This window comes from Pseudophryne corroboree, chromosome 4 (assembly GCF_028390025.1).
Source record: "Pseudophryne corroboree isolate aPseCor3 chromosome 4, aPseCor3.hap2, whole genome shotgun sequence".
NCBI lineage: Eukaryota > Metazoa > Chordata > Amphibia > Anura > Myobatrachidae > Pseudophryne > Pseudophryne corroboree.
In genome coordinates this window covers 564,336,899-564,353,256 of record NC_086447.1, presented here as the reverse complement: position 1 = coordinate 564,353,256, position 16,358 = coordinate 564,336,899, and the positions used below count along the sequence as shown (strand labels likewise).

Sequence of the window (16,358 nt, the reverse complement as noted above, 5' to 3'; positions counted from 1 at the left end):
GTTCGTTAAGGCCTAGTTACAGATCACTTCGGACACCTGGGTGCGGGAAGCTGTCTCTCACGGGTACGCAATCTCTTTCAAGAGATGTCCCCCTCGCCAGTTCTGCTCGACGGTTATCCCTTCGGATCCGTCGAAGCGCAAGTTCTACACTTGGTTGTGCAATCCCTCCTGGACACAGGAGTGGTAGTGCTGGTACCTCCGTCCCAGAGATGCAGGGGATATTATTCGACCCTGTTTTTAGTTCCGAAGCCAAATGGGTCCTTCTAGCCTATACTCAACCTCCAAAGCATCGAACAAATTTGTGAGCGTGTCCAAATTCCGTATGGAAACTCTGCGCTCTATTGTACTGGCCATGGATCCCGAAGACTATATATGGTATCCCTGGACATACAGGATGCTCACCCGCATATACCTATTGCTGTCTCGCATCAACAATATATGCGGTTTGCTATTGGCAACCTCCATCATCAGTTCCAGGCTCTGCCATTTGGACTGTCCACGGGTACTCGGATTTTCACCAAGGTCATGCCTGTGTTGACGGCCCTTCTCCGCCGTCAGGGAATCAGGATCCTGCCGTATCTGGACGACTTGCTGATCCTGGCGAACTCCCAAGGTCCAATTCCTACAAGACCACGTGTGGCTCATCAACTGGAAAAAGTCCTCACTGGTCCCTGCTCGGAGCATGGTGCACCTCGGGACACTGCTGGACCCACACAGCCAGAGATTGTTCCTGTCTCCAGAGAAAGTCCTGAAGCTTCAGGAAAGGAACAGATACTTCCTCTCTTGCCCAAGAGTGTCGATACACTCGGCAATGCAAGTACTAGGCTTCATGGTGTCGGCTTTCGACATGGTAGAGTACGCTCAATTTCATTCCCATCCTCTGCAGAGGTTAATCCTTTCCAAGAGGGACGGCCTGCCCCAATCGGATCAGGTCTCAAATGATCTATTTGACTCCACAGAGCTGGTGGCTACAGGAACAACAGTTGAGCAGGTTCCATCCCTTCTGGATCTTCAACTGGGTCCTCCTGACAACAGACGCTAGTCGGTTGACCAGGGAGGAATCTCTCCTCCCGATAAACATTCTGGAATTGCTGGCAGTGTTCAATGCGTTGACACTGGCCTTGCCTTTGGTACAGTACAGACCCGTTCGAGTACAGCCAGACAACGCCACCATGGTGGCGTACATAAATCGTCAAGGCGGCACTCGAAGCCACAGGGCAATGTTGGAAGTGTCAAAAATCGCCATCTGCCAGCAATATCGGCAGTGTTCATTCCCAGAGTCCTCAACTAGGAAGCAGATTTCCTCAGTAGTTGGGACATTCACGCAGGAGAGTGGAGTCTTCATCCAGAAGTCTTTCAACTCCTAGTGGGCAAGTGGGGCCTACCAGATCTAGACCTGATGGTGTCTCGACACAAATCACAAGGTTCCGGTCTTCGGATCACGGACGAGGGATCCTCAAGCGCGCATTCGTGGACGCACTGGCAATTCCATCTAACTTTCGGCTGCCATACGTGTTCTCTCCAGTGTCACTCCTGCCCAGGGCATTACGGAATTTCAAGCAAGAAAGAGGAATACTACTTCTAGTCACTCCAGCGTGGCCCAGACAGCATTGGTTCTCAGACCTACAAGGTCTGTTTATAGAGCGTCCTCTTTTACTTCCTCAACGCCCAGACCACCTCGTTCAGGGCCGTTGTCTACCCGGACCTGGCCAGACTGGCTTTGACAGCGTGGCTTTTGAAGCTTCACTCCTTAGAGCCAAAGGATTCTCCGAGGTGGTTAGTCAAACTATGCTGAAGGCCCGCAAACCGGCTTCTGCATGGATTTATTACAGGGTCTGGAACTCTTACTTCACATGGTGTGCGGCTAAGAATTATGATGCCTATTCCTTCAGAACTTCCAGGCTTTTGGCTTTTCTGCAACAAGGCCTAGATTTAGGCCTTCATCTGACCTCCCTCAGGATTCATATATCTGCCTTGTCGGTGTGGTTTCAAAGAAAAATTGCTTCTATTCCTGATGTTCATACTTTCACTCAGGGTGTTATTCGGATTCAGCCTCCCTATATCCCTCCTGTGTCTCCATGGGATCTGTCTGTTGTCTTAAATGCCCTGCAAGAGTCTCTATTTGAACATCTTGAGTCTCTGGACCCTTAAGTGCCTTACGCTTAAGGTCGTGTTTCTGCTGGCTTATTGCCTCTGCTAGGAGGGTGTCAGACTTAAGCTCTTTGTCCTGTTGTCCACCCTTTTTGATTTTTCACCATGACCGGGCAGTTCTTCAAACTTGCCCCAGTTATCTACCTAAAGTGTTATCTTCTTTCCATCTTAACCAAGAGATTGTGGTTCCGGCTTTTATTTCTTCTCGTCTAGTTTGTCTTCCAAAGATTGTTCTTTGGATGTGGTACGGGCTCTCTGTAGCTATGTGGAGAGGACTGCCTCTATCCGGAGGTCAGATCCCCTTTTTGTTCTTTTTGGTTTTCACAAACGTGGCTGGCCTGCGAATAAGCAAACCTTGGCCAGATGGATTAGAATGGTGATTGCACAAGCTTATGCGCAGGCTGGACTCCCAGCTCCTGCTGCTATCTAAGCCCATTCTACTTGGTCTGTTGGACCTTCTTGGGCGGCCCGCCGTGGCACGTCCGCTGAACAATTGTGCAAGGCGGCTACGTGGTCCTCTGTGAACATGCTCATAAGGTTCTATGCCTTTGATACTTCCACCTCACAGGATGCTTCCTTTAGACACCGGGTTCTTGTGCCCGCTGCGGTGCGTCGTCTCCCCCCCCCATGAGGAACTTCTTTAGGACATCCCCAATGTATTCCCCGTGGAATCCCAGTGTACCCCGCTGCAGAAAAGGAGATTTATGGTAGATTTACCATAGTTTAATCTCTTTCTGCGAGGTACAGATGGAGCCATCTTTATCTTGGCCTTTAATAGGAATAATTGAGCCAGGGCACTCAGAGGTAATCCCCTGCTGTAATGACTTAATCCCCTGATGTTTTGTTCTCTCTGTATTGTATTGCAGCTGAGAACAATAGATGAAGGCCGTATGCTAATAAACCATGGAGTGCCTAGGCGCAGCAGAGAAGCCAAAATAAGCTTGGCTCCATTTGTACAGTGGATTCCACAGGGCGCCCACCCTGACGCACTTAGCTTCTTTGGGTTTGTATGGCATTAGCCGCTGGTCCCTTCTCCTGTTGTGAGAATGTGGTTCTATGTGACTAACATCTGTCGTCTTTTACCTGCTACTGCATTGGACTGATTAACTAAACTGAGCGCCAGTGCCCGGAGGCGGGATTATAGAGGAGGCGGTGCAGTGCATCCTGGGAACAGTCCAAGCTTTAGCCTGTTGGTGTCTCGGATCAAGATCCAGCTCTACACCCCGATGTATTCCCTGTGGAATCCAGTGCACCTCACAGAAAGAGATTTAACTATGGTAAGTCTACCATAAATCACCATATTTATGATCAATGTAATAGAGAAAACCAGTGGTTATGGCTTCCAATCATAAAATATGTGGTCATATATTTTTTTTTTAAAGAAACTTTTGGCCTAGGGGTGCTGTGAAGAAAAAAAAGATACTCTAGGGCGCCATGATTCAAAAAAGTTTGGTTGCCACTGGCTTATGTTCTCTGACACTTTCATTATCTGTAGTGTAATAGTAGTTTTCTCTTATTTTGTACTCTGTACTGAAACAGCATAAGCCTGTGCTTTGAGTAGCATGCCCTGAACATGGTTGCAGTGTCGAGATAATTTATTTCCTTTGTAATGCTAGCGCCAAATTCCTAGTCCCCTTTCTGTAACTGAACTTAGATTACACAACATTAAATTCAGTTTTACGTAATTGCCATCCTGAAACTGATATGTGCAAACCAGTAAGTGTTGTATCTTTTTGATAACAGGACAGCCACAAGCCGCATCTGTTACGCACCCTCCTGCTGTTCCTCCTCGCCCACTACCTACACAGGTATAGTCACGTGATAGTGCAGAACCAATGTAGTATTGTGTGTTTAAGTTCTGAACTAATGTTACGTATCACTACAATGTACTAACCAAGTTTGTAGGTGTGTATTCTAAAGATCTGTTAAATAAACTTCTAAATATAGGGCAACTTGCGTCTGTGCATTATGATTCAGGGAGAATGACGTGCTACAATTTTCCCAGAAATATTACATATTACAGTAAATAATTACCTTGATGTTGTGTACTGCACATCGGGAACATACACATGGTAGCATATGTAACGGGATCCAAGTCTGCCGGAGGTGCCAAACGATTTGTGAGTTTTTTTTTTTTTTGTTGTTTTGTTTTTTAAAGCGGCTATCATTTACCAAAATCTTGTACATGATTTCTGCTTTAAAAAAACTCAGATCTGCCAGAATCCTGCACCTCCAGCAAATTCGGACGCTATTACATTTGCATCATGGTTGTGAGCTTTAGTCTGTTGATGTGTGTAACCACAAGTCCTTTTCTCACACACTCACTCACTGGTGCTGTATAGCCGCACAGTACTGCGTGTTTCAGTTTCTGTCCATTCTATTGCTGGTAGAGTTCTTTTTTATTATGCTACCAATGTTTCATGTCACTGGGAACGAAAGAGCACCAATTAACTAGTAAATGACTTGTTTGTCTTATTCATCGCTGAAAACACTGCAGTAAAGATTCCTCTCCTTTGGTCTCTGCTGCTCCCAATTGTCTCCCATACATCTTCCCACTGGGGAGAGGGCTGCTGGGAGTCCCAGTGATTGCTGTGAGGCCCAAAGGATGCTTGGAGGAGGGGGATGACATCACACGCACATTCGCTCGCTTTCTTTTTTATACACACACTCATGCACACTCACATGCTTCATACTCACCGTTGCTGCAGGCGGCCAGATCCTGATGCTGGAGGAAGATTCACACTTGATCTGGAGGTGCGTGCAAGAAGATGTCCCATTTTCAGTGCTGCAGTTGAATGTGACTGTAGGAAAAACCGTACGCATGAGGGTTTTTTATTTTCCTGCTGGGAATTGAATCTGCCTCTAAAGCTTGCCTTGGGTTTTAATGGTTCCAGTTTTCTTGCACATTAATTGCTTGCAGCTTACATTGTACTCATCATGCTGGAATAAAAAAAAAAAAAAAAAGGAAACCACAGAATTAACATTTAATACTAAAGTCTAAGTAAAGCTTAAATTCTATCTGTATTACCGTATATACTCGAGTATAAGTCGACCCGAATATAAGCCGAGGCACCTAATTCTACCACAAAAACCTGGGAAAACTTATTGACTCGAGTATAAGCCTAGGGTGGGAAATGCAGCTCTAGCCGTACACAGCCCTCAGTGCCAGATATGCCCTCATAGTGCCAGATATGCCCCCACAGTGCTGCCAGATATGCTCCCACAGTGCTGCCAGTTATGCCCCCACAGTGCTGCCAGTTATGCCCCCACAGTGCTGCCAGATATGCCCCCACAGTGCTGCCAGTTATGCCCCCACAGTGCTGCCAGTTATGCCCCCACAGTGCTGCCAGTTATGCCCCCACAGTGCTGCCAGATATGCCCCCACAGTGCTGCCAGATATGCCCCCACAGTGCTGCCAGATATGCCCCCACAGTGCTGCCAGATATGCCCCCACAGTGCTGCCAGATATGCCCCCACAGTGCTGCCAGTTATGCCCCCACAGTGCTGCCAGTTATGCCCCCACAGTGCTGCCAGATATGCCCCCACAGTGCTGCCAGTTATGCCCCCACAGTGCTGCCAGTTATGCCCCCACAGTGCTGCCAGTTATGCCCCCACAGTGCTGCCAGATATGCCCCCACAGTGCTGCCAGATATGCCCCCACAGTGCTGCCAGATATGCCCCCACAGTGCTGCCAGATATGCCCCCACAGTGCTGCCAGATATGCCCCCACAGTGCTGCCAGATATGCCCCCACAGTGCTGCCAGTTATGCCCCCACAGTGCTGCCAGTTATGCCCCCACAGTGCTGCCAGATATGCCCCCACAGTGCTGCCAGATACGTTCCCTCCCCAAGTGCCAGGTATGCCCCACAGTGTTGTTACTTACCCCTCCGTCGATCCCGCGCTGTCTTCTGGAGGGACACGAAGCACACAGCGTGCGCGGCTCTCCTGTGTCCCTCCTGCATCTTCGGCGGCCGCGGCGGGTCTATTATAGGAAGTGCCGGTTCGTGATCAGAGGTCACGAACGGGTATTTCCTGTAATAGAACCGCCGCTGCTGCCGCCGGAGATGCAGGAGGGACACAGGAGCGCCGCGCGCTGTGCGCTCCATGTCCCTCCTTCACACTGCTCTGCCTCTGCCTGCACTGACTCGAGTATAAGCCGAGGTGGCTTTCTCTATCGTCCTAGTGGATGCTGGGGTTCCTGAAAGGACCATGGGGAATAGCGGCTCCGCAGGAGACAGGGCACAAAAAGTAAAGCTTTCCGATCAGGTGGTGTGCACTGGCTCCTCCCCCTATGACCCTCCTCCAGACTCCAGTTAGATTTTTGTGCCCGGCCGAGAAGGGTGCAATCTAGGTGGCTCTCCTAAAGAGCTGCTTAGAGAAAGTTTAGCTAGGTTTTTTATGTTACAGTGATTCCTGCTGGCAACAGGATCACTGCAGCGAGGGACTGAGGGGAGAAGGAGTCAACTCACCTGCGTGCAGGATGGATTGGCTTCTTGGCTACTGGACATCAAGCTCCAGAGGGACGATCACAGGTACAGCCTGGATGGTCACCGGAGCCGCGCCGCCGGCCCCCTTGCAGATGCTGAAGACAGAAGAGGTCCAGAATCGGCGGCTGAAGACTCCTGCAGTCTTCTAAAGGTAGCGCACAGCACTGCAGCTGTGCGCCATTTTCCTCTCAGCACACTTCACACGGCAGTCACTGAGGGTGCAGGGCGCTGGGAGGGGGGCGCCCTGGGAGGCAAAATGAGTACCTATAAAGGCTAAAAATACCTCACATATAGCCCTAGAGGCTATATGGAGATATTTAACCCCTGCCTGATTTCTCAAAATAGCGGGAGACGAGCCCGCCGGAAAAGGGGCGGGGCCTATCTCCTCAGCACACGGCGCCATTTCCTCTCACAGCTCCGCTGGTCAGGACGGCTCCCAGGTCTCTCCCCTGCACTGCACTACAGAAACAGGGTAAAACAGAGAGGGGGGGCAAATTTATGGCGATATTTTTATATAACAAAGCAGCTATAGGGGAGCACTTATTATAAGGCTATCCCTGATATATATATAGCGCTTTTGGTGTGTGCTGGCAAACTCTCCCTCTGTCTCCCCAAAGGGCTAGTGGGTCCTGTCTTCATTAGGAGCATTCCCTGTGTGTCTGCTGTGTGTCGGTACGTGTGTGTCGACATGTATGAGGACGATATTGGTGTGGAGGCGGAGCAATTGCCAAATATGGGGATGTCACCTCCTAGGGGGTCGACACCAGAATGGATGCCTTTATTTATGGAACTACGGGATAGTGTCAACACGCTAAAGCAGTCGTTTGACGACATGAGACGGCCGGACAATCAATTAGTGCCTGTCCAGGCGACTCAAACACCGTCAGGGGCTGTGAAACGCCCTTTGCCTCAGTCGGTCGACACAGACCCAGACACAGGCGATGACTCCAGTGGTGACGGTGACGAATCAACCGTATTTTCCAGTAGGGCCACACGTTATATGATTTTGGCAATGAAGGAGGCGTTACATTTAGCTGATACTACAGGTACCACTAAACAGGGTATTATGTGGGGTATGAAAAAACTACCTATAGTTTTTCCTGAATCAGAAGAACTAAATGACGTGTGTAATGAAGCGTGGGTTGCCCCTGATAAAAAGCTGATAATTTCAAAGAAATTATTGGCATTATACCCTTTCCCGCCAGAGGTTAGGGAGCGCTGGGAAACACCTCCTAGGGTGGACAAGGCGCTAACACGCTTATCTAAACAAGTGGCGTTACCCTCTCCTGAGACGGCCGCACTTAAAGATCCATCAGATAGGAGGATGGAAAATATCCAAAAAAGTATATACACACATGCAGGTGTTATACTACGACCAGCTGTAGCAACTGCCTGGATGGGCAGTGCGGGGGTAGTTTGGTCAGAATCCCTGATTGAAAATATTGATACCCTGGACAGGGACAATATTCTACTGTCGTTAGAACAAATAAAGGATGCATTTCTTTATATGCGTGATGCACAGAGGGATATATGCACACTGGCATCACGGGTAAGTGCTATGTCCATTTCGGCCAGAAGAGCTTTATGGACGCGACAGTGGACAGGCGATGCGGATTCAAAACGGCATATGGAAGTTTTGCCGTATAAGGGGGAGGAGTTATTTGGAGTCGGTCTATCAGATTTGGTGGCCACGGCTACAGCCGGGAAATCCACCTTTCTACCTCAAGTCACTCCCCAACAGAAAAAGGCACCGACTTTTCAACCGCAGCCCTTTCGTTCCTTTAAAAATAAGAGAGCAAAGGGCTATTCATATTTGCCACGAGGCAAAGGTCGAGGGAAGAGACAGCAACACGCAGCTCCTTCCCAGGATCAGAAGCCCTCCCCGGCTTCTACAAAAGCCTCAGCATGACGCTGGGGCTTCTCAAGCGGACTCGGGGACGGTGGGCGGTCGTCTCAAAAATTACAGCGCGCAGTGGGCTCACTCGCAAGTAGATCCCTGGATCCTGCAGATAATATCTCAGGGATACAGGTTGGAATTAGAGACAGATCCACCTCGCCGTTTCCTGAGGTCTGCTTTACCAACGTCCCCCTCCGAAAGGGAGACGGTGTTGGAAGCCATTCACAAGCTGTACTCTCAGCAGGTGATAGTCAAGGTACCTCTTCTGCAACAAGGGAAGGGGTATTATTCCACTCTTTTTGTGGTACCGAAGCCGGATGGCTCGGTAAGGCCTATTCTAAATCTGAAGTCCTTGAACCTGTACATAAAGAAGTTCAAGTTCAAAATGGAGTCACTCAGAGCAGTGATAGCGAACCTGGAAGAGGGGAACTTTATGGTATCCTTGGACATCAAGGATGCGTATCTCCACGTTCCAATTTACCCCTCACACCAGGGGTACCTCAGGTTCGTTGTACAAAACTGTCACTATCAGTTTCAGACGCTGCCGTTCGGATTGTCCACGGCACCTCGGATCTTTACAAAGGTAATGGCCGAGATGATGATTCTTCTTCGAAGAAAAGGCGTATTAATTATCCCATACTTGGACGATCTCCTAATAAGGGCGAGGTCCAGAGAACAGCTAGAGATGGGATTAGCACTGTCTCAAGAAGTGCTAAAACAGCACGGGTGGATTCTGAATATTCCAAAATCCCAGTTAATGCCGACAACTCGTCTGCTGTTCCTAGGGATGATTCTGGACACGGTTCAGAAAAAGGTTTTTCTCCCGGAGGAAAAAGCCAAGGAGTTATCCGAGCTTGTCAGGAACCTCCTAAAACCAGGAAAGGTGTCTGTACATCAATGCACAAGAGTCCTGGGAAAAATGGTGGCTTCTTACGAAGCGATTCCATTCGGCAGATTCCACGCAAGAATTTTCCAAAGGGATCTGTTGGACAAATGGTCAGGGTCGCATCTTCAGATGCACCTACGGATAACCCTGTCTCCAAGGACAAGGGTGTCTCTTCTGTGGTGGTTGCAGAGTGCTCATCTATTGGAGGGCCGCAGATTCGGCATACAGGATTGGATCCTGGTGACCACGGACGCCAGCCTGAGAGGCTGGGGAGCAGTCACACAAGGAAGAAACTTCCAGGGAGTATGGACGAGCCTGGAAACGTCTCTTCACATAAACATTCTGGAACTAAGAGCAATATACAATGCTCTAAACCAGGCAGAACCTCTGCTTCAGGGAAAACCGGTATTGATCCAGTCGGACAACATCACGGCAGTCGCCCATGTGAACAGACAGGGCGGCACAAGAAGCAGGAGGGCAATGGCAGAAGCTGCAAGGATTCTTCGCTGGGCAGAGAATCATGTGATAGCACTGTCAGCAGTGTTCATCCCGGGAGTGGACAACTGGGAAGCAGACTTCCTCAGCAGACACGATCTTCACCCGGGAGAGTGGGGACTTCATCCAGAAGTCTTCCACATGTTGGTAACCCGTTGGGAAAGACCAATGGTGGACATGATGGCGTCTCGCCTCAACAAAAAACTGGACAGGTATTGCGCCAGGTCAAGAGATCCGCAGGCAATAGCTGTGGACGCGCTGGTAACGCCTTGGGTGTACCAGTCGGTGTATGTGTTTCCTCCTCTGCCTCTCATACCAAAAGTATTGAGAATTATACGGCAAAGAGGCGTAAGAACGATACTAGTGGTTCCGGATTGGCCAAGGAGGACTTGGTACCCGGAACTTCAAGAGATGATCACGGAAGATCCGTGGCCTCTACCTCTAAGGAGGGACTTGCTTCAGCAGGGTCCCTGTCTGTTTCAAGACTTACCGCGGCTGCGTTTGACGGCATGGCGGTTGAACGCCGGATCCTAAAGGAAAGAGGCATGCCGGAAGAAGTCATTCCTACTTTGATTAAAGCAAGGAAGGAAGTAACCGTGCAACATTATCACCGAATTTGGCGAAAATATGTTGCGTGGTGCGAAGATCGGAGTGCTCCGACGGAGGAATTTCAACTGGGTCGATTCCTACATTTCCTGCAATCAGGATTGTCAATGGGTCTCAAATTGGGATCTATTAAGGTTCAAATTTCGGCCCTGTCGATTTTCTTTCAAAAAGAATTGGCTTCAGTCCCTGAAGTCCAGACCTTTGTTAAGGGACAAAAAAGAAAATCAAGAGAGCGCTAGTTCACATTTGATGTGGATATTTTATTTATATTAAATGAAAAAAAGTTATAAGAAAAATTTATTATTTCTCTAGCAATGTTTAAAACATTTCAACTTATTGCCGGCCGGCAGAAACACTCTCACCACATAAAAAATAATAATAATTCTAAAACAGGACAATTCCCTTTCTTAAAAAAGAACAATTTGCATGAATCCTAAAAATACAGCTATTTATATAGTAATCAGTGAATGCTTCACAATTTTTCTCACAGATTGTATATGTATTAATTTTAACCATGGATGTAATACTAGTCACATATTTTAAGCAAAGTCTCTCCAGAGAATTGAAACCTGTATTCAGTTGCTTTTTGAAATCTTGCTACAATGTAACAGTCCACGTATCAAAATTGTGAAGGAATGCTGAAGATATTCCTGGGTATGTTTATGAAACAATGAAACAACATTCAAATGAGCTATAATGATTAGTGGCAATTGCTTTCACTGGTAATTATTTGCTCTTAGATGAATATGCTCGTTAAGCCAATATACTTTCACAGATGTTTGAGCCAGTTATCCGTAGCCTGTACTAAATATATAGAATGAATGTTTTGTCATGCAAAAATGTCTCCGAAGCAATCACCGTGCGTGTGATAGTGCTCCCGGCTGATTGACTCACCGATCACCTGTTAGCTGTGGGACTTAAATTTCTCATCTATCCACGGCAGCAGACAGTTCGTCCTCCCGGCTTTTGATGGTAATATCTTGTACCTTTAGCCTTATCCGGAGTCCGTGAATTCAAGCTGGTGGTAGTTTTCCCTTCTCAGGTGGTGTCGGTTTACACCGATCAGGCTGGTGTGAGTTCCTCCGTATGGATTCCTCCGCTATCTGTGCGGGCAATGATAGACAGACGCGTTTCTCCGCCTACTCCTCAGTATCGGCGGCTTCCTCAGTGTCATACTGAGTATGACACTGAGGAAGCCGCCGATACTGAGGAGTAGGCGGAGAAACGCGTCTGTCTATCATTGCCCGCACAGATAGCGGAGGAATCCATACGGAGGAACTCACACCAGCCTGATCGGTGTAAACCGACACCACCTGAGAAGGGAAAACTACCACCAGCTTGAATTCACGGACTCCGGATAAGGCTAAAGGTACAAGATATTACCATCAAAAGCCGGGAGGACGAACTGTCTGCTGCCGTGGATAGATGAGAAATTTAAGTCCCACAGCTAACAGGTGATCGGTGAGTCAATCAGCCGGGAGCACTATCACACGCACGGTGATTGCTTCGGAGACATTTTTGCATGACAAAACATTCATTCTATATATTTAGTACAGGCTACGGATAACTGGCTCAAACATCTGTGAAAGTATATTGGCTTAACGAGCATATTCATCTAAGAGCAAATAATTACCAGTGAAAGCAATTGCCACTAATCATTATAGCTCATTTGAATGTTGTTTCATTGTTTCATAAACATACCCAGGAATATCTTCAGCATTCCTTCACAATTTTGATACGTGGACTGTTACATTGTAGCAAGATTTCAAAAAGCAACTGAATACAGGTTTCAATTCTCTGGAGAGACTTTGCTTAAAATATGTGACTAGTATTACATCCATGGTTAAAATTAATACATATACAATCTGTGAGAAAAATTGTGAAGCATTCACTGATTACTATATAAATAGCTGTATTTTTAGGATTCATGCAAATTGTTCTTTTTTAAGAAAGGGAATTGTCCTGTTTTAGAATTATTATTATTTTTTATGTGGTGAGAGTGTTTCTGCCGGCCGGCAATAAGTTGAAATGTTTTAAACATTGCTAGAGAAATAATAAATTTTTCTTATAACTTTTTTTCATTTAATATAAATAAAATATCCACATCAAATGTGAACTAGCGCTCTCTTGATTTTCTTTTTTGTGCTTTATATTTGGGGCATATATACCAATAGCCCTATAGAGAGCAGCTTCAAAACATTTGTGTAAATCACAGCGCCAGGTTTGGTTCATTCTTTGGTCTTTCTAGTATTGGTATCCAGGCAGCTGTGATTTATAGTGGAGGAAAAATAGTAATTTAATTGTTTTTGATATATATAGAGGACACACACAACTATTTTGGAGGTTAATTGTTTTTTAGACAATATGGCTCAATTAATGTGCATTACAAACAGACTTGAGAGGAGGGATCTCTATCTGAAAGGTAACAAAATTATAAATGCAGATGAAGGTACTGGAGCAGTTGCAGAGATGCATGGGCTATATAACAAATTAGAGAATTTATGTATATCTGAAACCAAACACTGGTGGGATCAGGTATCCTTACAAAAATATCTAGATGGGGGACTCATCCCTAGAGGACTTAGAATCCTGAAGGAATCCACCTTCAAGGAGGACAAGACCTTCACTGATGAGTGGAATACCACGCTAGATAATTGTTCCCGGCATCTCATGCAATTACTCATTAAGTATAGAGAACAAAGAGTAAGTGATCAAAAAGGTATGACACTGAGGAAGCCGCCGATACTGAGGAGTAGGCGGAGAAACGCGTCTGTCTATCATTGCCCGCACAGATAGCGGAGGAATCCATACGGAGGAACTCACACCAGCCTGATCGGTGTAAACCGACACCACCTGAGAAGGGAAAACTACCACCAGCTTGAATTCACGGACTCCGGATAAGGCTAAAGGTACAAGATATTACCATCAAAAGCCGGGAGGACGAACTGTCTGCTGCCGTGGATAGATGAGAAATTTAAGTCCCACAGCTAACAGGTGATCGGTGAGTCAATCAGCCGGGAGCACTATCACACGCACGGTGATTGCTTCGGAGACATTTTTGCATGACAAAACATTCATTCTATATATTTAGTACAGGCTACGGATAACTGGCTCAAACATCTGTGAAAGTATATTGGCTTAACGAGCATATTCATCTAAGAGCAAATAATTACCAGTGAAAGCAATTGCCACTAATCATTATAGCTCATTTGAATGTTGTTTCATTGTTTCATAAACATACCCAGGAATATCTTCAGCATTCCTTCACAATTTTGATACGTGGACTGTTACATTGTAGCAAGATTTCAAAAAGCAACTGAATACAGGTTTCAATTCTCTGGAGAGACTTTGCTTAAAATATGTGACTAGTATTACATCCATGGTTAAAATTAATACATATACAATCTGTGAGAAAAATTGTGAAGCATTCACTGATTACTATATAAATAGCTGTATTTTTAGGATTCATGCAAATTGTTCTTTTTTAAGAAAGGGAATTGTCCTGTTTTAGAATTATTATTATTTTTTATGTGGTGAGAGTGTTTCTGCCGGCCGGCAATAAGTTGAAATGTTTTAAACATTGCTAGAGAAATAATAAATTTTTCTTATAACTTTTTTTCATTTAATATAAATAAAATATCCACATCAAATGTGAACTAGCGCTCTCTTGATTTTCTTTTTTGTGCTTTATATTTGGGGCATATATACCAATAGCCCTATAGAGAGCAGCTTCAAAACATTTGTGTAAATCACAGCGCCAGGTTTGGTTCATCCTTTGTTAAGGGAGTGCTGCATATACAGCCTCCTGTGGTGCCTCCAGTGGCACCGTGGGATCTAAATGTGGTTTTGGACTTCCTAAAATCTCATTGGTTTGAACCACTAAAAAAGGTGGATTTGAAATATCTCACATGGAAAGTGACCATGCTTCTAGCCCTGGCTTCTGCCAGGAGAGTGTCAGAATTGGCAGCTTTATCTTACAAAAGCCCATATCTGATTTTCCATTCGGACAGGGCAGAACTGCGAACTCGTCCGCATTTTCTCCCTAAGGTGGTGTCAGCATTTCATCTGAACCAGCCTATTGTAGTGCCTGCGGCTACAAGTGACTTGGAGGACTCCAAGTTACTGGACGTTGTCAGAGCATTAAAAATATATATTGCAAGGACAGCTGGAGTCAGAAAATCTGACTCGTTGTTTATATTGTATGCACCCAACAAGATGGGTGCTCCTGCGTCTAAGCAGACGATTGCTCGTTGGATCTGTAGCACAATCCAACTTGCACATTCTGTGGCAGGCTTGCCACAGCCTAAATCTGTAAAGGCCCACTCCACAAGGAAGGTGGGCTCATCTTGGGCGGCTGCCCGAGGGGTCTCGGCATTACAACTTTGCCGAGCAGCTACGTGGTCAGGGGAGAACACGTTTGTAAAATTTTACAAATTTGATACTCTGGCTAAGGAGGACCTGGAGTTCTCTCATTCGGTGCTGCAGAGTCATCCGCACTCTCCCGCCCGTTTGGGAGCTTTGGTATAATCCCCATGGTCCTTTCAGGAACCCCAGCATCCACTAGGACGATAGAGAAAATAAGATTTTACTTACCGATAAATCTATTTCTCGGAGTCCGTAGTGGATGCTGGGCGCCCATCCCAAGTGCGGATTATCTGCATAAGTTGTACATAGTTATTGTTAACTAATTCGGGTTATTGTTAAAGGAAGCCATCTTTCAGAGGCTCCGCTGTTATCATACTGTTAACTGGGTTTAGATCACAAGTTGTACGGTGTGATTGGTGTGGCTGGTATGAGTCTTACCCGGGATTCAAAATCCTCCCTTATTGTGTACGCTCGTCCGGGCACAGTACCTAACTGGAGTCTGGAGGAGGGTCATAGGGGGAGGAGCCAGTGCACACCACCTGATCGGAAAGCTTTACTTTTTGTGCCCTGTCTCCTGCGGAGCCGCTATTCCCCATGGTCCTTTCAGGAACCCCAGCATCCACTACGGACTCCGAGAAATAGATTTATCGGTAAGTAAAATCTTATTTTTTCAGCACAAAAAAAAGTGCTGAAAAAGTCGGCTTATACTCGAGTATATACGGTAATACAATTATTGGAACAAGATGTAAAATTGTGCTCTTGCGCATATGAAGACAGTGATTTAAGTTGGTACCTTTTTATGCAGTGTGTTATTTGTGTGCTGGCTGATAATGTGCCAGTTACTGACCTGGGCTTTTGCTTCCCATCTACACTGACTACATAGTGAGTGCGATTTCTGAAAACTTAAGGCCCGTTTTCACGGGCCGATGTGGGAGAGATGTGTGTTGAGTGAACCGCTTAGCACACATCTCTCCCACCGCTCAGCACAGCGCGATGTGTGCTGAGCGTACGGGGGGGGGGGGGGGGGGGGGTCTCATTTCACCCAGCGGGTGAAATGAGCGACCTGGCCAATCTAGCACCAGCGACCAGGCCAATCTAGCAGCAGCGATAGCGATGCGCGGGGCTGCGCATCGCTATCGCTGTGGGGGGTACACACGGAGTGATCATGCTTAAAATCTAAGCAATCTAGTCAGATTGCTTAGATTGTCACTCCGTGAGTACCCCCCTTTCTCTGACGTCCTAGTGGATGCTGGGACTCCGTCAGGACCATGGGGATTAGCGGCTCCGCAGGAGACAGGGCACAAAAATAAAGCTTTAGGATCAGGTGGTGTGCACTGGCTCCTCCCCCTATGACCCTCCTCCAAGCCTCAGTTAGGTTTTTGTGCCCGTCCGAGCAGGGTGCAATCTAGGTGGCTCTCCTAAAGAGCTGCTTAGAAAAAGTTATTAGGTTTTTTATTTTCAGTGAGACCTG

The 16,358-nt window shown here is 46.7% G+C and overlaps 1 protein-coding gene across 6 annotated transcripts in view; it reads left to right on the top strand.

Annotated features, from left to right (window-relative positions):
• Window positions 1-16,358, top strand: part of REPS1 (RALBP1 associated Eps domain containing 1) — a 403,472-nt gene that overhangs the window by 313,313 nt on the left and 73,801 nt on the right. For all 6 annotated transcript variants that reach the window (XM_063917447.1, XM_063917443.1, XM_063917442.1 and 3 more), the window contains one exon: window positions 3,895-3,959. In XM_063917447.1, coding sequence (XP_063773517.1) covers window positions 3,895-3,959 — 65 coding nt within the window. The remainder of the gene's footprint in view (window positions 1-3,894; window positions 3,960-16,358) is intronic.